This window comes from Neopelma chrysocephalum, unplaced genomic scaffold (assembly GCF_003984885.1).
Source record: "Neopelma chrysocephalum unplaced genomic scaffold, ASM398488v2 Primary Assembly neopelma1_89, whole genome shotgun sequence".
Classification (NCBI taxonomy): Eukaryota; Metazoa; Chordata; class Aves; order Passeriformes; family Pipridae; genus Neopelma; species Neopelma chrysocephalum.
In genome coordinates this window covers 2,896,362-2,920,220 of record NW_020897751.1, presented here as the reverse complement: position 1 = coordinate 2,920,220, position 23,859 = coordinate 2,896,362, and the positions used below count along the sequence as shown (strand labels likewise).

Genomic DNA, 23,859 nt, shown 5'->3' with positions numbered 1-23,859 from the left:
TTTCCCCTTTTGTCCTCGTGTTCTACCATTCCACTTTCAGTAATTTCAGTGATAATTTAAGCTTGAATAGTTGGAATTGCTTAAAGAAATTATTCTTAGGGCAGAAAATTTGTATGAAAACACTCTGGCTGCTGGCTTTATTCAACTCACTTTTGCACCTGTGAGCTTGGATGTGTCAAGGTAGCGGTTTCTGACCAGGTCCATGTCTTCCCTCAAAATCCTAAGCACCATTCGTGTTGCACCACTTTGTGCATTGCAGTAACAATGTACTTTTGGCACAGTAGTTGTGAAGACAGATGAGAACTGGTTGAACTGTACTTCTGCAAGACCAAGTACTTGACTTTCTCCCTTGAAATTTGCTGGATCTCTCTCTGGGTGCTGGTAGCTTGAGTTTTGCGGTGGGTAACTTCAGGTCAGCGTCTCTCTGGCTCTGTTGGGTGTTATCAAAGAAGTAAGAAGTAAGTAAGAGTGGGAGAAATATTTAGTATGTTAAAATTGAAAATTCCTTATCAGATGACCAATGATAGATGACCAATTTTTTAGGCTATGTTCTCTTTATTTAGGCCTCTAGTGGATAGTGCCATATGTGAACTCTGCTCCAGTTTGCTGTATGTGCACGTTGGCATATCTGAATGGAATTCTGGTTAGATTATGGAGTAGAGACTTTGATCTGCAATTTGCCATGTACTTTTGGACTATCCACTAAAACTTTCATAACCTACTTAAGAGGCTGCATAACAGGTGTTAGAGCTGGTAACATAAGTACAATCACCTACACTTTCCTGGGTATCATCTTTAAGGACTTTTTTTGTTTCTAAGAAAACAATCAGATCGTGCTGCCTGAGGGATCAGACTTTGTTGAGCATCCTGAAAGTATTATCTTTGACTTCAGAGTGCTCTCAGGTTCACTGAAGACTCCAGCTCCTATGCAGCTGAAGCTGAGTTTAATATCTGATGGTGCTCGTGACTTGTAAACACAGGAGAGAAAGCTTGGTTCTGTGGCAAGAGATTGGTGATGAAACATGATCTTTATTTTGCAATTTTGACCAAGAAGGCCCTGGCGGCCACTATCCTGCTCTGTGCTCAACTGGGTGACTTGCAGCAATTGTAGGGAAATGTGGATAAAGTAAGCAATTAAAACTTGCTTTGTTGTTAATGTTTAGTTGCCCAGGAATCGTGTGGGATGAAAGATGAGATGGGAGTTTGTTGTCTTGTGAAGGGGGAAACAACACTTCTCTGCTTGTGGTGGGGTAGGGCCAGATGCCTGCTTATACCTTTCGAAGTCTTTTGCTTCCTTGCCTCTATAGTAAATGTTTATTGGAAAGAAAGAGGGCCTGGAGGATCTGTCTCTCCCTAATTTATCTCTGAGCAATTTGGAGCACCCTGCTGTGGATGCTGGCTGCTGTTCTTCGCTTGCTGCTCACCCCGTAGTCTTTGTTCAGCACTGTGGTGGTGGCTGTGCCTGACTGCAGCCTTTTGGGTGCTTCTTCTGGCTGCTGAAGTTTTGAAGCTCTGCCACATCCTCAGAAATGGGTCAGGGTTTGCTTTGCCTCTCGTAAAGATGATTCTGTGCCTGGGGCTTCAAATCTTGCTAGAGTCAGCCTAAATTTGACTATGTAAAATGTGAAAGTGGATGAAATGAGACCTGCTGGTTTTTTGGCATTGTTAGAGAACGAGTGGTTAATAAACATGATCAAATAAATGTCTCTTTGGGAGATTTTTGAAGCTTATTTTCACAGCCTTCATTTTTTGGAAGGTGAGATGGCCAACCCCTTGCTATAATGTGGGTTTTTTTCCTGACTCCTGGAAGAAGGGTATGATTGTCACAAGTGTGTGCCATCTTTATTTGAAAATCCATTTATGTGGTCAGATTGTAGGAATAGATCCTGCTTTGTTCTAAACTTTCGTTCTGTAGGTATCTTCAGTGAGAATGATTGCAATCTCATTAGTATGTCTGTATCTTGGACAGTAAAATAAGCAGTTTGATATAATAGCATTTAATAGGACATCATTCACAAATACTTAACGTTTGAGATTATTCTGGTGTCAGATATTTTCAATATAAGCAGAGCTGGCTCAATGCCAGTCATGTTTATGGAAACAAATACTACGGACACTTGTGAGTCAGACCACGATGGTACCACTTCGAAAAGAAGCCAGGGCTGTCTGAGCTGTAAAGCCAAGCAGATATGAATTGCTAAAATCACAGGTGCTGTTTCAACCTCAGTTTTTTGGCCCTTGCACTTGCTTGGTGTAACTGGGTGATACAGGAGTCCAGAGGGAAATGCAGTGTGCGCTCAAGTAATTAAGATCTGTGCTATGATACAAACCCAATGGGAGAGGGAATTAAGCTTGCACTGTCATCTGTAAATCTTGCATTTGCTAATTTAAGCACATGACTTAGCTGCATTAACTGCTCAAAAAACCCCAAAAAAACCACACTGGACACTGAACTGTCTGCCTGATGTTGGCAGCTGGTTGTGTATCCTGAGACCACAGGCTGTAGTGCTGCTACCTTTCAGGATAGTTCATGATAACTGGCAACAAAGGAAGGTGATGGTTCAGACTGATATGCCTACTCTGGCATTTAAAGTTTCCTACTCAAATAGCTTTACAATAAATGTGAGTTTAAAATATATATATATTCTTTTAAATTAACTCTTGAATACTTCAGAAGATTCTCTATAGATTACTTTTCTGTCAAAGTGGTATTCTTTTCATCAGAACAATTTAAGATAGATGTACTGCCAGAACTAGTTTCCTGCTGAAGTTTAAACATTTATTTTACCCTCCCTCTGTCATTTATGTCATTAGTTGTCTTTAGAAAACAAAAAAACCCCAAATGTCATGTTGCATTTAATAAGGAAAAGAACATTCCCGTTGTCCCAAGCCGCCCCTGTTTGCATAGAAAAACAGATGAATCTGTTTGAAACACACCAAAACAGAGTGTACTTTGGATTAAAAACTTAGGGATGGTAAATTTGCCTTGGACTTAAAAAGTCCTGAGTAACTGGAAATTATGACTTCATGAGGTTTGTTAGACTATCTGAGCTGCCACAGGACATGTCTGGGATATATTCTTCCTATGAGTTAGTGACTGTAATGTGCAGTGATGTTGTGAGCCCTCCAAATGTCAGCGTCCTGTTTACTTGCTTTCAAGTCCAGCAGTTACTACATTTTCTGTCTCCAGCTTGTGCTATCAGAGGAATGTAGCCTATGATACATAGAAGGGACACCTCCCCAAGATGAGCTGGCAGAATTATTTTGCAGTTCTCGATTTGTTGAAGACATTATGTACTGGTAGTGGAGAAATTGCTTGTATTTGTCAGTATATACTGGAGAAATGGAACTATTGTTGCATTTAAAAAGAAAAAAAACATTATTGCTGAAAGTGAAATATTGCTGAAAGTGGAATATTGCTGATGTGAGTAAAAATTTAATGGTTTATTTGTAAAGGTTGTTGTGGGGTAAGTGATAACCTGCATTTTTTATGAGTCTTCCAACAGTATTGGTAGCAATTCCTTTTGGCGTATGAGGTACACTGTTTATTTCTCATGTAGTCTTAGGGATGGTGTTGTCATTTATATGTCTGTATTTGGCATTCTGATTGACATCTAATTGTATAGCTTGCTAACAGGTTGTATGAACTGAGAGGAAAAGCCCACGACACATGTGCTGCTTACGAGGCCCTGCTCTAATGTCCTGCATAATTCCTGAAATGTCTGAGTTTGTAGCTTTGCCTACATCAAGTGACTTCCTCTAATCTTTGTTTAGAGTAAATGCTTATTCTTGTGTGACATGCAAATACATTACAGGCTAAGATTGAAGTTTATCTTAAGGTTTATATAATATAGAAGTCTCCATATTATAAGTGCTTTGTATACGTTATGTCAGACTTATGAAGGGAGTTTATTACTGGTTCTGGGAGCGAGACAATTTCTTGAGAGACAGAAGTAATGCACTTAGTTCTGTTATATCAGAGTAATGATACTGAAAAATGCATTACTTGGGAGTTCTGTCTCCATTTAAAATGTCGTATACCACTGTCTTAAGGAATAGACTACTTGGAAGATATGGCTTCTGGAGCTCTTTTCTTCATTTGACCTTGACTTTGGGCTACAACACCCCATTATAAATTATCTGAATATCATTGTTGTATCCTGATGTTTGGAATACACAGGAGTATACTCATAATTACTTGCTAAGTTCCTAAGTTCAGTTGCCTAAAGTTGATGATAAAAAGTAAGTCAAGGGCACTGTCTCTTTAAAAAACAGAAGTGGTTTCCTGACATTTCACTTTCTCAGAATCTTTTGCCAATAGATTAAGTAATTGAGTTACTATGTTTGCCTGTTTTTTCAGTTGCATTCAGTGTTTCTTCTCCTTGTCTGCTGCACTTTTGGTTTCCATCTCTCTCCTCTTGGTCATGACCTAAATATATGTACTTGCTCACGTGTAAGGGCTGTGACACTGCACGATGGTCACTGCCTCTCAGATCTGCTTAAATTCACCTGGGAAAAGAGCATTTGTGCTGGGCCAATGCAGGTCCCTACCTTGGTTGTGAAGTGCTATGATCATAAACAACCACAGTAAACAAAAATTGGGTTTGTACTGTTGGTCTGAAAATGCTTACAGCATGAAGTAATGCCACCTGTCAGGGCTTGGAGTCCTGGCCCAGGAACAGCTGTCTGTACAGTGGGGGACACTAAACTGTTTTAAAAGAGAGCAATAGTCAGGTCTGTGCCTCAGCATCTGCCTTGTGCTAATCTTTCTCTCTGTTCTCTCCCACCCTTAACTTCTTCTTTTCTTACTTAAACTAGTAAGATCAAGCTAGATCTCTCTTCTGGAGAAAGCGCTGTCTTCTGCTGGCAATGCCCGAGGCTCAGTGAAGAAATGTTGCATAAATACACAGCAGCCACTGATCCTGGGAGCAAGCAAGGCTTTTTGTCTTAGAGCACAATGTACCAGCATATCAGCTTGTGTTACAATTATGTGTCATCCTCAGAGGTCATGCCAGCTTGTTAAATCATGACGTGTGAAGAGAGATCAGTGCCCTGTGACGTGACTGTGACTCGTAAGATACGCACCCAGCAACTTCTGTGTGCTTAAGATAGCAACAGTAGTGGCAGAGGGTGCGGTGGTGGGCGTGTGCCAGCGTTTTGCAATACACTGTGCACATATTCTTAAGGTTTGAACTTTGAGGTTTTGGCCCCTTTCCTTAGGATCTTGAAAATGGGGCATATACCACGAACTAGTTAAAGGAACGGGTCAAATTCGTTACCCCAGCGCGCCGTCGGCGTGGATTTGGGTGTATCGTGGTTTTGATCACTGCCCAGTAATGGTGCTGGCATGAAGGTGTCAGAATTGTGGCTGGTGCAAGTCCAGGAGAACCCTGTGTTAGCTGTGGAGCAGCCCCTGTGTCAGAAGCACACTGGTGATTTGAGTTTGAGGTTTCTGCAATGAAACCCATATTAACTTATTTAGTGTTCTGCTGCTGCATGAGGTTCTGTCTAGAGTTACCTGGTACTGGTGAGGATAGCTGAGGCTTGCCTTGATGCTCAAAAATTGCAGCTGGACTTCAGGTTTGGTTTTTTTCTCCTTAGTTGTATTAACATTATGATGCAGGCATGTATTTTGCAATACCTCCCCACTGGAGTTGCCATCACAAGGTATTCCCCTACTGAGGTTAAATGTGGTCTGACACAGTGAGCTGAGCCAACTCTGCAGAGCTGTTAACACTTGACTTTTTTTGCCTTGCTTCTGACTTTGCAGTGGGCTCTGGCTGCACTGAAGTGAAAGCAGAACCTTCAGCATGGTTTGGTCACTGTGCAGCATCCATGGATATTGCTGTGCAGCCACTGTGGGGCTGAGGGGCAGGACACTACTCTGATGGCATCACAACTGGGAGAACTGTAGGGGGATTGGGATGAGATGGCTCCTAAATGCAGTAACTATCATTGTAACCTGTACTGGAGTGGATATAGATCTTTTAGTCCACAAAGCACATGGAAACCTGTAGGCAATCCCCTGTGTCTGGAACTACATCTTTGGGTGGGATGGGGGTGAATCTGGGCAAGGGAATGGTTTTGAAACCACAAACTGGTGACAGTCATGTGATTCCATAGGCTTTGTTTTCACTCTGCAAAGAATTGTTCCTTCAGGAATATAAACCAGCTGCTATTTCCAAACTGTGTTTTTCCTACAGAAGTTAAAAAAAATGTTGAAAGCGTTAAGTGAAAAGAAATATATTTGAATTGTGTATAATCTGTGTGATGTAGCTACAGCATGAATTGTTTTGGAGGAGACAAGAAAATACTATCTAGTCTGAGCCTATGTACTTTACCTGATATAATTTAAAAAGCTTTGGATATATATACAATGCAGTAATCCTATACAGTCTCACATCCAGGATGCGAGAACACTCTTTTCACTAAATTGGCTTTGAAGTTAACAATTATAGTTTAGATTTTTATTCAAGTTAAGCCATAAATTATTCTTGGAGTTGATGTATCTTTTCCACTTCAAAATTTGAAAGAAAGGATGCTACTTATTTGTATTGGACAGTGATAATTATCATCCTTATCTTGTATGTTTTTTAAATGTACAGTAGAAATCTTAAACTTTTGAAAACAAAGACTGTAAGAAAGTATAACTATGGGACAATCGGAAGTATAAAATGAATGTTTTTAAAGTGATGATCTTTCCAACCCCCCCTTATTTATTTCAGGTTTATGACCCTGACTGTTGTGACAGCATTCTTCTGGAGCTGCGGAAATATCTGCCAAAATACTTCGGTGTCTGGTCACCACCTACTGCACCAAATGGTACTGTTCTAATTTTATCTGTTAATCCATGCATTCTGGAAATATTTTCTGGAGACTGATCTTTGGCAGTTGTGAGCTCCGTGGGTTTTTATTGGTCTTGTTTTGTAACCCACTAATGTTCCCTTTAACAGCCGGTTTCAGTTTGCAGTCCTGGGGATGGATTTAGGTCTTTGGGGTCTTCCTCCCAGGGAAGATGGGGCATGGCTGTTTGTACAGCAAAGGTTTCCTGAGTAGCTGGGCCTGATGCACGTTGCCTCAGAGCTGCTGGTCTGGTTTGGGTTGTGTTGGAGGAGTGGGCTGGTTTCATGGCTGGGTGCAGTCAGGCCATCAGAGCAAGAGGCAGGCACCTTGTGGGTGTGGAAGGAAGGAAAGACGGATAGGCTGGGGCTGGAATGGAAGCATTCAAACTGGAATCTGCTGCTGGATCTCCAGAGGTTGGATCCCATCATTATGCCTTCTCACACAAAGCAGTTATTCCAGCAGGTACCATGCTGGTGAGCTCCACTTGTCATCCTCTGTCGCTGGTTTGAATGGAACAAAGATCTGGTGTCTTAAATTTTGTGTTTGTATAACACTGGGAGTCGGGAAGAAAAAGGTATTTTGGTAGAGCAGTTGGAAGATTGTCTCCTCAAGAGAAAATGGGTATTATTGTTGCATTTAAAACAGAAACTAGCTTTTCTTCTGGGGACTTTTCTTATTCACACTGGGGAAATAGAGCTTCTGGAACATACAGAAACAAAGGGATGCTGTCGAGTCTATTTAAATACATGGGCACCAAAACTAGGTGCTGTGCTCCTTTAAAATAACTCCGTCTTCTTTTGCTTATGCTGTCACTTGATAGACTTGTTTTCCAAAGAGAGTAGTGAGACAGAGTCCAAAGACATGGTCTAATCTCTGCAAGAAGAAATCCAAGGAAGATTGTGGTAATACTGCCACTTTCTTGGCTCAGATTTGCTTTCATGCTTTCCTGTTTGGCACTAACTCAAATAGCTCTACCAGAGCTATATTTTTCCTTCCCTCACAATGTTCTGTGTGTCACGGAGCCCACTTAATACCCATCCCCTTCCAATTGCAAATGATTTTTTTCTATTTGCAGTGTGATCTTAAGATGTAAAAATAAAAATAAAAATCTAGCCAAGATATAGTAATTCAACACAACCCTCATTTGCTTTGGGAATTCACTAGCACTCTGCACCATGGGGCTGAATTTTGGCAGGTCTCCACCAGTCATCCAGACATAGGAATAACGGCTTAAAGGAAGAGTAACTTTTGATTTTGTTTGTTTTTCTTCTTGGAAAGACTGTGCACTAACAGGAGCCTTCTTCATAGAAAGCTATGGCAGTGGTTCAACCAAAACACTGCACTGCCAACTCTGTTATCTGCAGTATTAATGAGCTTTGTGTAGTCTTGATAGAAATCACAGATGTTGGAGATGATGAAGCTTAGCAGAATGCATGTGTATCTTGTTCTTAATTGTAGATTACAGATATATTTGTAGGTTTTTTGCAGCCCTGATGTTGGAAGCCTGACCTTTCCATTGGCAATCACTGTTCTACAGGCTTTGGGGACACAGCTCCGTACAACCTCTGAGTAGTGAACCCAGTAATTCCCTATTGTTGCTAAACTGGATGTAGGTGACTTCTGAAAAAAAACAAAACTTAATTTAGGACCACTCTGAACTTGATTTGTGACCCTCTCTCATGTAAGTTTCCATGTGACAGCTAAGCAGGAACTGCAGTGGGTAAGGTGAAGAACACGAGGAATTTATTTCCTTACAGAAATATTTAGGAAGAACCATCAGTCTTCTACCCTGAAAAAGTAGATAAGTGGATGAAATAGCTATCTAAAAAGAGTGAAATGTATGAAATGTAAATGAAAATGTAGAAAGTATGACGGAAAAGATGAACTCCCAGTATCAATACAATTTGTAAAAACACTGTCCTGTTTTGCTGAAATCACATACCCAGTGCTCCTGCAAAGGAAATGGGGGTAGAGGTGGGTGAGGTTCTGTCTCCTTATGCTCATCTAAAATTAGGTTGGATTTGAACTTTATCTTCACTGGCATTGTGGGCTAATGGAGTTTATTCACAAAGAAGTGGAAAAGTATTATAAAGATGTAGGAGCCATCTGCTGCTGAGTTTTCTGGGTTTGGCTACCTACTTGTTGCCCATGCTTTTATTTATATTTTTTTTTAAAATGACTTTACTGCTGCTCACTTCATACCATTGCCTAATTTGGTTGCCTAACCTGAGAATAGGGTAGATAAATATAACCAGCTTCAAATCTTTCCTTTCTTCATTTCTTGCTGTGGGCAGTTGAGGCTTTTCTCTGCTTATTTCTATGTTTTGAGAGATGTCTTCTAAGTTATGAAAAGGAATCGGATGCCTGAAGAGAAAACACATAAGACTTATTCCTGAGATGTCTCTTTCCCAGGCAGTAAAGCTTTCTTGAGTGACATAAACCCTGAGCTCCTCAAAATGAATCTTCTGGAAGATTCTTCTACACTTACAGTGCTGAAGTCTGTAGTGGTTCGTGCCACACATACTTGCTGAATTTTCGTGGTCTTTTGGTTTGTCTCCTTTGGGACTGTAATAAAATATTTAAATAATATGTCAAGGCACATCTTCCTACCACTTGTAAATAGAAGTGGGCAGGGCAAGTCTGTGATGAATGATTTATTTAAATCCTCGTAATGTATGGTCAAGACTACTGCTAGCAAAGCAAGATACAGAAATCATTATGAATTCTTCTCTCTTTGGGGTTTTTTAATTTCATCTGAGTTTAGATGGCGAATGCATGACTTCCAGAAGCACATTGGGTTAGCAGGGCACTATGTAATAATTTAGGAAGTCTTAATTGCTTGAAAAATCTGCAGGTTTTTGTTTAATAAAACAAGAAGAGGAAGAGAGCACCCTAGTTACCTGGGCTCAGGTTCAGACTCAGATGCCCTTGAGAAGGACACTTAGGGTCAGAGCCTCAAAGACTCTCAGTGACTTGAAAAGGTAGAGCAGTGATACCTCCCTGAAGCTTACTTTGTTTGCTTTGGTCCTGGTGCTTGGAGATACCATAGTGGTCACTGCTGGAAGTGAAAGTGTTGTGTGTTCTGATATTGTGGGTTTGGGAGCTGTTCCATTAGGCTATTGAATACAGTGCAAATAAGCACCAAAATATTGCCAAAAAAGCAGTGTAAGCGCTTGATCTGTTTTTCTGAAGCTGTAATGAGAAAAAATAACTCGTTATGATGCTTTATCAGGGGTGACATTCCTCTGCCCACGAGGCCAGACAGCTTTGTGTGAGCAGAGATGTGTACAGAGATGTAAAAGTCCTAATTCTGAGCTAGCAGTTACCTAATGAGAAGGACTTAAATAATTCCAAAAAGTGTGAGAGAGGTGAGTAATTTCTGGATAATTCACAGGCTTTGCCAAGTAATTAGTATTTCCCAGGGTTAGCGTTAGCTATGAAGTTATTTTAATGCTTAATTTTTTAAAAATAGCTATTGTTACATTTTTAGGAGCTCAGTAAGATAGTCTAGTTTAACAAATCTGAAATGAATAGGAAACTAAATGGTGACAGATATTTAGGACTTTTAAATATTTGAGAGGTGCTGAATGTTGGTGCTGTGTGATTAAAAAGAGGGAATTAGACCAGTGGAGTAGAGGACAGCGGATACCCATGGGTGCTCATGGAAATAGATGTTTTACACTACTATCTGTATGGTTATATTTTAGAGTTGATGAAAACATTTTATCTAAACCATTTGTATCATTTGTGGTAACTTGCAATTTGTATAATTTCGTATTTGTAACGGTTTGAGTCCAGAGTACTCACAACATGATCCAAAGCATTTTGGGGTTGGTGGTGAAGGACTGCAGCCCTTTTTTGAGATATTTTTGTGTTTATTGTCTTTCTTCACCTGCCATGGCGAACCTGTGGCTCTGTGCTTTTGAGAGCTAAGTACTGAAAACATTTGAACTTCATTTAGTAGTTTTCTGGATTGTTTTAGAATGGTGACACAAATCTGTCATTTTCAGTGGTTTCTGTAGCATGCAAAAAGGATTGGTGTGAAGGATGACAGATTTTTACAATTTTAATAACAGGTAGCTGACAGGTTTTATGGACTCCCCAGGTTTTGGTAGTGGTTCCCCAAAGTCCCACAAAAGCTGTGCTGATATCTGACTGAACCAGACCTCTGTGTAACAACGTCGAGTAGTAAAAGTGGCACCTGCCTGATACAGAATACACTGCCTGGTGTGGAGAGTATTTGTCCTGCTTCTTCCTTGGGGATATTCACTGAGCAAATACCAAGCATGTTTGCTGCCTGGGGCTCCTCAAAATTAACTACAAGTTATTTAAGCTTGAATGTATTCCTGCAGTTGTAGTTAGTGGGTGAGCTAGTCTAAAATGAAACTCCTTTTGCTGTAGATCCTGCAGCCCAATACAAATTGAAAGCTGATACAGTGAGTTAGTAGAAAAGTGGATTTTTTTTTTTAAATAGTGTGTTCGTTTGGCAGATTTTCCTGAGAATGACTTTACATTAACAAGATGCCTGGTCCCATTCATATATAAAGCAGGCATCTAAGGCTTAAATTAAACCTATTTCAGATTGATAAATACACGCTTTGGGAAGCTGGAACATTTAATGATGGTGTAAGTTGGGACATTTCATGATGGTGATCATGATGGTGTAAAAATTGAAACTCTCATAAGCCTTAAAGTAATAAAAGTCCATGTAATTTCTTTTTCTTAAGAAAGTGTTTCTTCTTATTAGGGGAAATGAAACGTTGGTTGTTCACTTTGTCTTGACCCTGACTGGTTTTGTTACCTGTCTGTACAGCTTTCAAGCAAAACACTTTGTGCCTTTGCTTTTGTTGAATTTGAACTGGTTTTGCTTTTTCGGCAATTTCATTTTAGATCACACTGCAGGAGTGGGGAATAATACGATGTTTATGTATTTGGGCTACATTAAGTCGAAGAAATACACGCACGGAATAGGCTGTACTAGAAAGAAAACCAGGCTTTAAGTTTGTGCCTGGTGACAGGTGGATTTGAAGAAGCAGATAAGAAGAATGAGACCTGTGTTCAGACTGTGTTGTCTTGGTGCTCTCGGTGTCCTGCTGTCCTGGCAAGGGCTGGAGATGGGTGCAGGCATCTACCAAGCAGAGTGGAGCCAGGGAGTTACTAAAGTTCATTTCCTTGTGTTCTGACAGTCAGTGCTGGGGATCATGCTGGTAATCATAGAATCATAGAATCATAGAATAGGTAGGGTTGGAAGAGATCTCTAAGATCATCAAGTCCAACCCCTGATCCAACTCCAATTACTATATCATGGCACTAAGGGCCACGTCCAATCTCTTTTTAAAAACCTCCAGGGATGGTGAATCCACCACCTCTCTGGGTAGGTTGTTCCAATGCCTGATAACCCTCTCTGTAAAGAATTTCTCTTACCTGCCCTGGAGGAAAGCATAAGCCATTTTCATCAGGTTTTAGATACTCCTTTAAATCTTCAGGCACTCCAAGGGGTTTTTTGGTCCAGCCACCCTCCCAAGGGGACTGTTGGAAATGGATGAAAGGCATTCATTAAAGGATTTGAAGAGTTTTCTCCCCAAAAGATGTGCCATGAGAAATGAGTACAGATGGGAGTGGGATAAAAAGAAGCAAAATGAGCTGCATTTCAGCCCCTGAAGGGTAGGACTAAATGTTCACTTCATTTTTAAAATGACAGTAAACACAGTCTGCATTGCAAAACCATCCATGCAGTAACCTGCATTTGAATGTGCTTAGTAATGCTCTTTGAGATATGTTAATGAATTAATAAAAACTACTCACCGATTTGATCTGGGCAATAATTTGAATTTGAATGCTAGGTTAGCACAAGTTAATTGTGTACAATTTTCTAAACAATAAAGCATTTAGAATTTCATACCAACAGAATTTGTGGGTGTCAATGTTTGGAGACAAATTCGACTCTTAAAAAACTTACATGATGTTAAGTCTTAAACTGTTCAGCTTCCTCCAAAGGAGCTTGGCTAAAGCTATGCAATTATTTTGCTCTGAACCATTGTTTACAAAAGTTTTGGTTTTTTGACAGATACGTATCTAAAACTGGAAGATGTGACCCGTAAGTTTAATAAGCCTTGCATAATGGATGTCAAAATAGGTCAGAAAAGTTATGATCCATATGCTTCGGTGGAGAAGATACAGCAGCAGGTCAGCAAGTACCCACTGATGGAAGAGATTGGCTTTTTGGTACTCGGCATGAGGGTAAGAACTTGTTTTGTCTTCCATTTCAGCTTATGCTCGGGCATCTTGTTCCACACCAGGTACAGTGACTGGTTTTCCTAGCAAAGGACAGTCCTCCTGTGTTTTACGTAAATAAAGCATTATCTGAATGTGTTGGTAGTGCTGGTATCAACTGTTGTGTGAAATCTGTTCCAAAACACTGCCCTGGTTCACAACAAGTGTTTAACTTGGCTGGGTCCCTTACAGGAAGCTATTTGCAACCTGGGCACTGTATATGTATACAAGAGAGGGGCTGGGTATTTAAAACTGAATATAGTTGCAATTAATTCTTCACCACCACAGCAGGTATTTAAAATTATCAAGGGTTATTTTGTGGTTTTTTTTTTTTTTCTTTTAGGCTTATATCAGAGATTTACATACTGAACCAGTCATTCTAATAATTTAATAATGAGCTGTATCCTCTCCACATTTTTCATCTTGATGTTCTTTTATAAATGTATTTTTTACATATTTTTTCTATTTAGGGAAAAGTAAGTAAGCTCTCAGAGGTGATGCATGTAGCTATAAACAGCTGCTTATGTTCTGCATTTTAAAAAGCTTTCTATCAGGAAATCTCTTTTGATGCTTACACACTCAAGGAACAGCTGTGAGGGAAGGTTAGCTGGGCATGGATGAGGCCCTGCAGATGTCTGCACTAATTCTTAGTTACTCTTAGAAATACTAAGATTCAGTGTTTGTGTATTGGCTACTTTAAAACTTCATTGTACAGAAAAGCTGTACAGAACATTTGTGACTTAGTAACAGAGATGTGTTGATGTCAGTACTGAGTTCCTGACGCAATCCAAAAGTATTTTTTTCTACTATGATTGGTGCAGAAGTAATTTTCTTTTGGATGTGAGATTTTTGTCTCCCTTCTCGCATACACAAAGCCAGGGGTCCTAAAGCTCTGCATCAAGATGCATAAATGGCTGAAGACTTTGATAAGCTTCCCCCTTGCTGTTCAATAGATTGCACCATTGTTTGAGCTAATTCTAATATCTCTGTAATGTTTTGTGTGGAGCTGCCTAAGCTCCCAGCCTTAACTCTGCCTTGAGATAAGCTGCTACAGCTATAAATTATAGTGGTCATGTGTAGTAATTATGTAAACCTGTGAGCAAGAACGTGGGAGTCGACTCAAAAACCAGCCAAACAGTTAGGATGGAAAAGGAAGGTTAGAGATTATAGCTTTGGATTTGATTTGAGTCATTACATAACCTTTCTTATCTCATGTGTAAAACAATGTACTTCATGTCCTTTGTTTTGTGACAGTGCAAAAGAAATGATTGATTGCTTCCGTGATATGCTGGTGACTATTGTTTCTAACATGTCAGTTATTTGTATCTTTGTCCTGTTGTAGAAATTTTTTCAATCCCCTAATTCAGATTGGATGTATACTGATGATTCCCCCAAGCAGTGCAATTTTCCAGCCAGTGTTTAACTAGATGAGATTTGGTTTTTGTGCCTCTGGCACTAAATTGCATGTTGGAAGTTGTTTTCCAAAGAGAATTGAAAAGGTTCCTCCTCCCCTCATGCAGCACTTGGCAAAGTCTGAATTCACAAGGCAGTTTCTCTGCCTCTTGATTATGGCCTGTCTGCTTGCTTTATTTTTGCAAGATTCTAGCCACACTATAAAACATTTTCCTGAATGGATATGTACTGCCCAGAACAGCTCACATGGTGGATGAAGTTTGCTCATGTTTACTGGACAAAACATGGTGTAACATGATTCAGGAATTAGTCCACTCAGTGTTATTTTTAACATGGAAGGGGCTTGCCTCATAAGTTTCTATTTTAGAAGGGCAAGAAAGAGAGGGCTGGGAGAAACAGAATGTAGCTATGTTTTTTCTAAAGCAGCTGTGCTATAAGTTGTCATAAAGAGATACAAACAAAAACAGTGTTACAGGTGGGGGTTTTACCCCAAAACTTACTTAGAGTGTATTTTTATCTCAAAAGCTATTAATACACCTTTTTTTGATGCACTGGTAAATAAACAATCATCTGTTCATATATCAAATATATATGGTTTGCCCTTAAAAAGTGAGTCTCCTGTCTGGCACAGCATTAATTTATGTACACAGTTCTGGCATTTGACATGCTAACCTGTATTTATCTTACACGTTGAATAGACAGAACAAATGCATGGAAATGCATTTAGAAAACAAAGTTACTGAAATAACATTGGCTAAAACCACAATTCCATGTTTAGTGGAGAGGTTCCTTTCTTTTAACAGATGCCCCATCCCTGAAAATGTCCAAGGCCAGGTTGGACAGGGCAGCCTGGTCTAGTGGAAGGTGTCCCTGCCCGTGGCGGGGGATTGGAACTGGATTGTCTTTAAGGTCCCTTCAAAACCAGACCATTCTGAGATCCTGTGAGATTGGACATGTTTTGTTATTGCAGTAGTGAGAGTTTAAATATAAGTTGGAAAACTCAGGTTCTGTTGCAATAGCAAAAACACAAATTGTAATATGGTTTCAGGAGTAGACACACATATAGATAAGAAATCTCTTCACAGCACGGGCAGTGTTAAATACAGAGCATTCTGCATGCTGTTGAGCACAAGCAGAACGTGTGGGCTGTGCTCTCATTTCAGATTCACAGTCCATTTGGAATCCACAGTTCCCAGTTTCTGCAGGTTTTCTTTTTTTCCAGAAGATCTTGATTGCAATCTATTCCATAATATTTCCGAAACGCTTTTTTGAAGCAGCATAACCCATCATTGACCTCTGTTGTTTGTACCTATGAACACGCAGGCAGTAAAGTTTAATAATCAAAGCTGGTTTTAGAAGTGAATTTCCTAATCTACAGCACATGTTTCTGCAGGGTATTTTCAAACTTACTATAGCTGAGTCTGTTTTATGAGTTCTTCATGAACTCTTTCTAGTATTGTGGTAAGTTTCATAAGCTCTGATCTGTTAATAACAAGATTTAGGAAGGGAGGAGTAATAAAGATACTAAATACCGAATCTAGTGTTCAGATTCTTCCACGGTAAAAAATTACCAGAACTAGGTTTTTTACATTTTTAAATCTAATTCAAGCTTTGATGTTTAAGAAAACAGGAAGACAAAGCAAAACAAAAACTGAAACCCAAACAAACCAACCACCCCCCAACCAACAAACCACAAAAACCCCATAGCAATCGAAAGAAACTAGCCAAAAGCTCTGAAAAAAGCTCCTCCAAACCCCAGAGCAGATATTTTTTTATTATATGAAAAGGAGGCATAAAGGAAGTGTATTCTAATGAGATGCTTCATGGAAGTTCTGGGAGTCCAAAATTCTATATTAAGCTATTTTAAAGATGGTTCATGATTTAACTGCAGCATCGTTGTTTCTTTTATTTAGGAGATTATTAGTCTGCTTTTTCACTGAATAAATTTCAACATAATTTCATTCTACAACTTATTTATGTAGGGACTTCACTAAAACGTTATATTGACTGTCAGAGCATTTGGGGGTACACTTAGTCTTTGAAGCACTCTGATTTTGTTATGTGGTTTAACACAAGGACTTGGTATCTTGTATTTTTTATAAGAATATATTTTTTCCTCTTGGTACTGATTGCCATTGAAATGGTGAAAGATATGTCAGAATGGGCAGATTATTGTCCAAGCATAGTCTTGGAAACGGGGGAGCAGGGATGCATCCTTCCTGTGCTGAATTTTCAAGGCAGCAGCAATCAGGGATGGGATGTGTGTGCTTTCATCATGTGTGGTCTAGCAACAACAACATAAGTTTAAAAAAACAAAAGTCAAAATAATGGGAGGTGTTGTTCAAATAAATGGTTTTGGATGACTGGGCATGCTCTCAGCAGCAGTGATAGTTGTAAAGCAGAGATAGTGATACTGTAAAGCAGAGATACCAAATAAGAGAATGTATTTTTTTAAAAAAAAATTCCTTTTGTTATTGTTTTCTTTAAATCCTTGCTTTTACTTCCGTTTTTGGAAAAGAAAAAATAAGGCTTGTTGAAGCTCCATTCAAATCCTGCGCTGTGGCAGGTTTGTGGGCCTGCAGAGAAACTCAGGTTACTCAGGCGTGAAGGAAACCTGTGTAATTTATGTTTGGACAGTCACAAGGTGCAGGCAGAAGGTGGCCAGGTGTGGATGTGGCTCTGGGCCTGGTGCTGGAGGTGCCCCCTGCAGATGTGCCTGGGTGAGCCGGGGCATTCCCTGCTTCCTCCTTGCTTTCAGCTTGGCTCCAGTTCTGCCAGCAGGCTGGGGACTGACATTCAGATGCCAGTCAGGAGTGTAGAGGTGCTTTGTTGTAAATAGAAACCTCTGTGTGATGTCTGAACATTCACTCCCTCCTACCTGTATGTGTGTAACATAGGGCTGACTACGTATTTATGGAAAAAATCCGAGGGGTGGGCAGCTCTGTGGGTGCCCGGTGAAGACTGGATGCTGTGGCATCAGAGCACGGATCTCTGATCTCCATGTCCTTGCTTAGCACAGCAGATCCCAGGCTGCTGTTGGGGTGGGCATCAGGAGCTCTGCAGGAAGCTGTTTCCCAGGCACCAGCTGGTGCATGGGAATGTCTGCAGTGCACAGGTCCATGGCATGTGTGCCACTGAGTTGGCCTTCACTCTGCAGGTGCCCTCTGTAGTGCTGTACAGGCCTGCTCAAAATAGACTAGGGTTGTTTTCCTGAGGTTCGGTAATGTGGATTAGCAGATATTTTTTGCAGATGTGAAACAGCTCTGCAAGTTACTGAATAGAGATTTTTATTTGTGCTAGCAGTATCTCCCCCAAACAGGAAATAATACTCTTAACATGTATTTAAATTGTACTTTCTGGAAGTCAGGGAGTTGCCACAGTTAAGTATTTGAACAGTGTGTATATTTTTCTGCCTCACCATGGAAGTTGATACTGAATTACCATAATTAACATTATGTGACATTTGATATCTATTTTCCTCAGTTTAATATCCTAAAGCTGAAGTCACAAGGTTTCCAAACTGTGTATCTCTGCTGAGACCTTGCGAGGGTTGTGCTTTTTTTAAAGACCACACTGGACCAACTTTTTATTTTAGCTCAAGGTTTTCATCAGTCCAGGAACATCAGATGAAGTACCTGTAACTGAAAAAAGGGTATAATAAGCTGTGTGGGCATGCAAGCAGCAATGACTGAACACCTCACAGGGAAACAAAAGCCAAGTCCAGGTTAAGAACATCCAAAGATAATTTCCCTCAACAGTTAATGGTCTGGTTTTTTTGATGTGCTGCCCCTACAGAGTCACTGCTACTGCCAGTTGAAATCCTGAACCTGTTAACATACTGGATTCCAGAGCTGTTTGTGCAGGAACCTGAGTGGGAGCTGCTTGTAAGCACAAGGAGGAGCCTTCACATTGTCAGCCAGAACAGCTCTGATCTTGCATACTAAGAATATATAAAAATGACTGATGAAGCAGGAGGCAGCGTTTTGCAGCTCATAGAGTTTTCTTTGTCTTGCACTCTGCAATGAACCTCCCTGTGAATACAGAGCAAACACATAGCAAGCTGTGGCATATGGATAAGAAATGAGATTTTCCTGTCTAATAGTTTCTTAGCTGTTGGTAAGGATCTGACTTATCGTCATTCTGACAGAAATGTACAGGCAGGGGCAACAACAGGGATACAGAAAAGGCTTGGTTCAAAGACAAATATCATTTTGGGAAGGGTTAGTAGCAGATTAGAGGTGGTGACAGCGTGAACAAAAGCACAGTGAAGCAAGAGGTCTGTCTAATAGGAAGCTGATATTAGTCTGCTGCTCCTCCAGCACAGCCATCCTTGTGTTTGGGGGGTAGGTGAGGGTGGAGCAAGAACTGATTAGAGATTATTTCTGTTTGAGCTTGGGTTTCTGTCCCCTTGCTTTCAGAATGGGGCTTGATGTATTTGTGTTTGAGTGAGGTTTTCCAGGAGTGTTTCTCCTAGACTCTTCCCTGCAGTTGAGCAAAGGCTCGAGGTGGTGTTTAGAGACAGCTCTTGAGCCAGCATGGAGAACACTGTTGTGATTACCCAGATCTATTGTCCTTTAACACCACTGTCTGCAACCAAGCCTGCTGGTGACTGAGAGTGTTCTGAGTGCATAAGGCAGTTAAATACATACATAAATAAATACTTGAGGTGTGGCTGTGGGACTTGGTACTTTATCACTGACCATTTTGTATAGTTGAAAATGCAGTGTTAGTGCCAAACATGCCCGTCTGCCTGGGTGTTTGTAAACTATATAGAAAGACATTTGGGGCAATGGTTTTGTGCAGATTTTGAGGAGAGGTGGGGGTGACTTCATGGGAAGCCCAGCTCAGAAGGCCAGGGGCTGAGGTACTGCTTCAACATTCCTCTGGAAAACAAAATGAGTTTGCAGATCTTAATCAGCACTTTTGAGCTAGTGCCCATGTCACAAAAACTGTAGCTCCTACGGGAAGAGATAAGGTTCTGGTCCTGGTAAACAAGATGACTCGGTCAGGAACTGCTGCAGTGCTGATGTCTGTAGGAAGCTGCCTCTGGGCTGACTACATGAAAATGTTTAATCTCATTTTACTCATTTTAATCTCAAATGTGAGAACTTAGATGTTGTCATCAGACTCTTTATTCTCTTTCTAAGCAATATTTTTTTTCTTCATTTTTTATTTAACTGCCTTTGACTTGTAGCTCTTTAAAAGGTTTTTGAAACTTCTCATATGTTTCTGAAAGTTACTTTGGTATCTGAAATGTTAACATAAGCAATCTTTGGGTTCCTGTGTAGTATACTGTGCTGCTTTCATGTGCTTTGGAAAAAAACCCCAAAAAAACCGAAATGGAGAAAAATTAATGTTTTTGTGAACCCAAAATCACATTGGTCAAATGCAGTTTTAGAATAATTCATCTCTGCTATGGCTTTCTGCAGTTCATACACATTGAGGCCTCAGTTTCTCCAAATATCATAACACTGAAAATTGGGTTCATAGGAGTGGGAAGTCTCTCTGCTACCGAGTGAGTTTAAACATTCAGGCTCACAGCTCTTATTTCTTTAGAATAACCAGAATTATTTACTGACCCTTCGCTTAATGGTTGGTGACTTAAATCAGTTTCCACAAATTATGATTTAAGTTCTTTGGGGACTTTGAATTTAATTACTTCTGTCCTTTTGTCAAAATAAGAGCTGTTTGAGCTATTGAGAGTTCTTCCCAGCTACTTTGCAAAGCAGGAGGTGGGGACCTGTGTATTAGTGGATTTGTTGTGGTTTGGATGGGGAGAGAGGTTTTGAGGTGAAGGGCTGCAATGAAAACAGGGAATTCTGTTTTCTTTCTTTATTGCTCCTGTACCACTCCTTTCTGCCTGCTGCTATTTCACTGTCCTGGACTTCACTTGTTGGCTACAGCAAGGACAAGCCCCTAAAGGAGGGATCAGGAGCAGGCACTTCACCAGTGTGCCCTGACTTGCTTTCCATGGGATCCTCTCTCTTTATGGGGGGTGAAGGGAATGGTGTGGCTGGGATGGGTGCCGTGGAGTTGGGTGGTCTGAACAAGTGCCAAGCACGAAGTTCCTGCCAGAGAAAACTGTGCCTGCTTGGTAACACCATTATTTCAGCAAATAAGAATTGTCTACACTCTCATGAACAAATTATACTTGGGCCCATCTGCCTGGCATGTTTCTGCTATGGAAATTATTTCAGTTAGAGAGAAAATGTGTCTACATATAAAACATTTTTAAATTAAGTTCTTAAGCTTGTGCAATTCCTGACATGGACAAAACTGTACCTGTGTGAGTTGCCTCCCTTTCAGATGAGAGCTGATGTACTACTGTCGAGGCTGGAACCCAACTTTTGCTCAGCTGCTGTCATTTATTCAGTGCAACCTCATTTGTGCTGACAATTACAATTTTGGATGGGTTTTACAAGCTGGGCCTTGGTGGTAATTCTCTTTTGCTCTTGTGCTAAATAGTTTTATAGTTCTAAGAACTCAAAATAATTGCATTGAAATTTTTGCTTGTTATGTCTTACTGATTTAACATCCACAGTAACACGCGTGGGAGTGTGATAGATTCAGGTCTCATCTTTGATTTGCAAGGCAGGGGCCATATAAAACACTTCCCTGTAATGGGTACATTGCTGTAGCTTGGAGCCCAAGGGCTGAAGGGAGGGTTTTGGAGAGCACTAGAGGGCAGTGCTGCCCACTGCAAGAAACTTAAAAACTGCGAGGGCTAAACGGTGCCCAGGGTTTTGTGGCCTGTCTGTGAGTGTCTCTTGCTCTGCAGAAATACTGATGTTTTGAAATACCCATGGAGCCTCCTCCTTGTCTCTCTCAGGTGTACCATGTCCCTTCAGACAGCTACGAGACACAAAACCAACACTATGGAAGGAGCTTGACCAAGGAAACAGTAAAGGACGGTAAGGGAATTCAGATGCCAGAATTCGGTGCTCTTGGATATTTTTAATTTATTTACTTATTTAGAGAACTGTATGGAAAAAGTAGTCTGTGTGTTCCCATTTTAAAAGTCCTTTTTTGTCCTCATGCCAGGTGGGTCTTTAGCTGTTCCCTGTATAATCTGAAATTAAGAGTGCAGTTGGCTGTAACAGTAGTGCAGACTATAGGAATTTCCTCCTCACATCTCTTTTACTGCTAATAAGGGGGTGATAGTTGTAGAATTCAATTTTTTTTTGCAGCTTTGAAACTATAATGAAATAGAAACCTTTTAAAAGTATTAAATGTTTTTATAATATTTTTTTTATCTCTAGTTGTCTTCTGTGAATATCTAAGTATCTTTTATGTTAGAAAGCTGCTACCAGTGAATCTTTCAGTTCAAGGGACCTTCTCAGTGGAAGTCAATCCACATGTTGCTCTGCATTAACCATAAAAATGCTGCCATCATATGGCTGTTTGATGATAACTAATGCAAACTTCTTATTAGTTGACACCTGTTCATCTGTCCCCCAGCAAAGGACAGAAGGGTGCACACACAAACACACTCATGATAACAAGCTGCTTGAGACTGTTTATCTGTGGAAGATTTAATGGGTTTTTAACATTTGCCCAAAACTGTCCAGGCACTTACTAAATTACCTGGGGAGCAGGAACCATGTTCTTTTACTGTTTGCTTGATACATTTAGTTTTACTTACAATCCAAGCCCAAGCAGTAGTAGCATACAGCAGGTGAGGTGACTGAGGGTATCAGAATTCCTTGGTCCACTTCAGGTTTAGTTAATAATTACCTGAAAGGAAACTACCTGAGTGCTGTCTGTTCCTTCAAATAAGAACCATTCTCATCCCAAAAGAAATGAAGATTGTTTGTTTTCCTTTCAGAGGTGAAAATAACCCCCAAATGTATCTATTTCTTGCAGGCATCTCAAAGTTTTTCCACAGTGGGTACTGCTTGAGAAAAGACGTGGTAGCTGCCAGCATTCAGAAGATTGAAAAGATTTTGGAGTGGTTTGAGGGCCAGACACAACTCAACTTTTATGCAAGCTCATTGCTTTTTGTCTATGAAGGTTCGTGTCAGGCAACAACTGTGCGGTTGAGTGATGTCACCTTGGTGGAGAAGAGAGGAATGCCCAAAGGCCTGTTATCAGGTGGAGATGTATTGGAGTGTAATAATAATATTCACGTAATAAATTCTACAGAGAATGGAAAGATTGAAGCCTCTGTAAGTAAAGGCTTGTCCAAATTTTACGCACTTCACAAAAAGTCGTGCCCGAAGAGGCACCACAGTCAGCTCTCACTAAAAGTTGAAAACTTGGAGCAAGACAACGTGTGGAAAAGCAGCACGTGCATTGCACAGGAGCACCTGAACGGAAACGTTCTACCCCAACTGGAAAAAGTTTTCTATCACATGCCAGCAGAGACCAAGGAAAGTGCAAACGTCGAAGTCCGGATGATCGATTTTGCTCACGTGTTTCCCAGCAACGCAAAGGATGAGGGCTACATTTATGGTCTGAAAAATCTAATCACAGTACTTCAAAGTATTTTGGATAACTAAATTCTTTGCTATGTTTTTTATTGGGGCCAATGATAAAGAGCAACAACATGAAGAATTTCTGCACTTGTAATGCTGTATACTGGGTTTGTATTGTTCTATATTTTATTTGTCTTTGTACTTTTGGTAGAAGGGTTTAACTTTTTATAATTTCACTCAGGAAAATAATTGATAGTTAATTAGGGAGTGTGAAAGGATGAAAATACTTGAGATATAAAGCAGGATAGGTAAATGAATAGAATGAAGTGTATGTGGTCGTCTTAAATCCAAGGACAACCAGAAGCAAGGGTTATGTTAGTTCCTATAATGACTTTAGCATAGATGACATTTGCCCACTTAGCCTTGACACTGAGCCGCATCTCCATTAACAAATGCTTAGAAAATAGACTGAAAGCTGTAAGGTAAGTGCAGGATTGATGTCCTCAGCACTGCCTTTGTGTTTACTGTATTTGAATAACTGGAGTAACCCTGCTTGGAGAGAAATCCCGTGCTGAGTCAGCAGTCTTGCCTGAAGCATCAAAAAGTGCTTTTTCCGTGTCACGGGAAGATATTGCTGTTCTTTCAGCTCTCATGGGGACCTTTCCTTCCCCCGTTGTGGGTGTCTGTAGCCAATGTTCACCACTGACGATCAACCACATAATTTGTGTTGAGGTGCTAAGAAAATGCTGGAGTAAAATACCATAACAGGCTTAAACTGCACAATTTCAAGTATGCAAATGCAAAATGTTCCAGCAGGTAATTTGGTTTAGAAGATTAAGTCAGTCTGTTAATGGAGTGTCTGATGCTGTGATTAAGGGAAATGCCTCACTCTGTTGTTCTCATGGCCCTTCTCCAA

At 40.3% G+C, this 23,859-nt stretch overlaps 1 protein-coding gene across 2 annotated transcripts in view; it reads left to right on the top strand.

The window, feature by feature from the left end:
* Nucleotides 1-23,097, top strand: part of IPMK (inositol polyphosphate multikinase) — a 36,495-nt gene extending 13,398 nt beyond the window's left edge. Inside the window, exons 3-6 of one of the 2 annotated variants that reach the window (XM_027692993.1) lie at nucleotides 6,691-6,822; nucleotides 12,911-13,083; nucleotides 21,359-21,440; nucleotides 22,393-23,097. In XM_027692993.1, coding sequence (XP_027548794.1) covers nucleotides 6,691-6,822; nucleotides 12,911-13,083; nucleotides 21,359-21,440; nucleotides 22,393-23,027 — 1,022 coding nt within the window. In that variant the 3' untranslated portion in view covers nucleotides 23,028-23,097. The remainder of the gene's footprint in view (nucleotides 1-6,690; nucleotides 6,823-12,910; nucleotides 13,084-21,358; nucleotides 21,441-22,392) is intronic. The other variant, XM_027692994.1, reaches the window with a different exon arrangement.
* The last annotated feature ends 762 nt before the right edge of the window (nucleotides 23,098-23,859 follow it).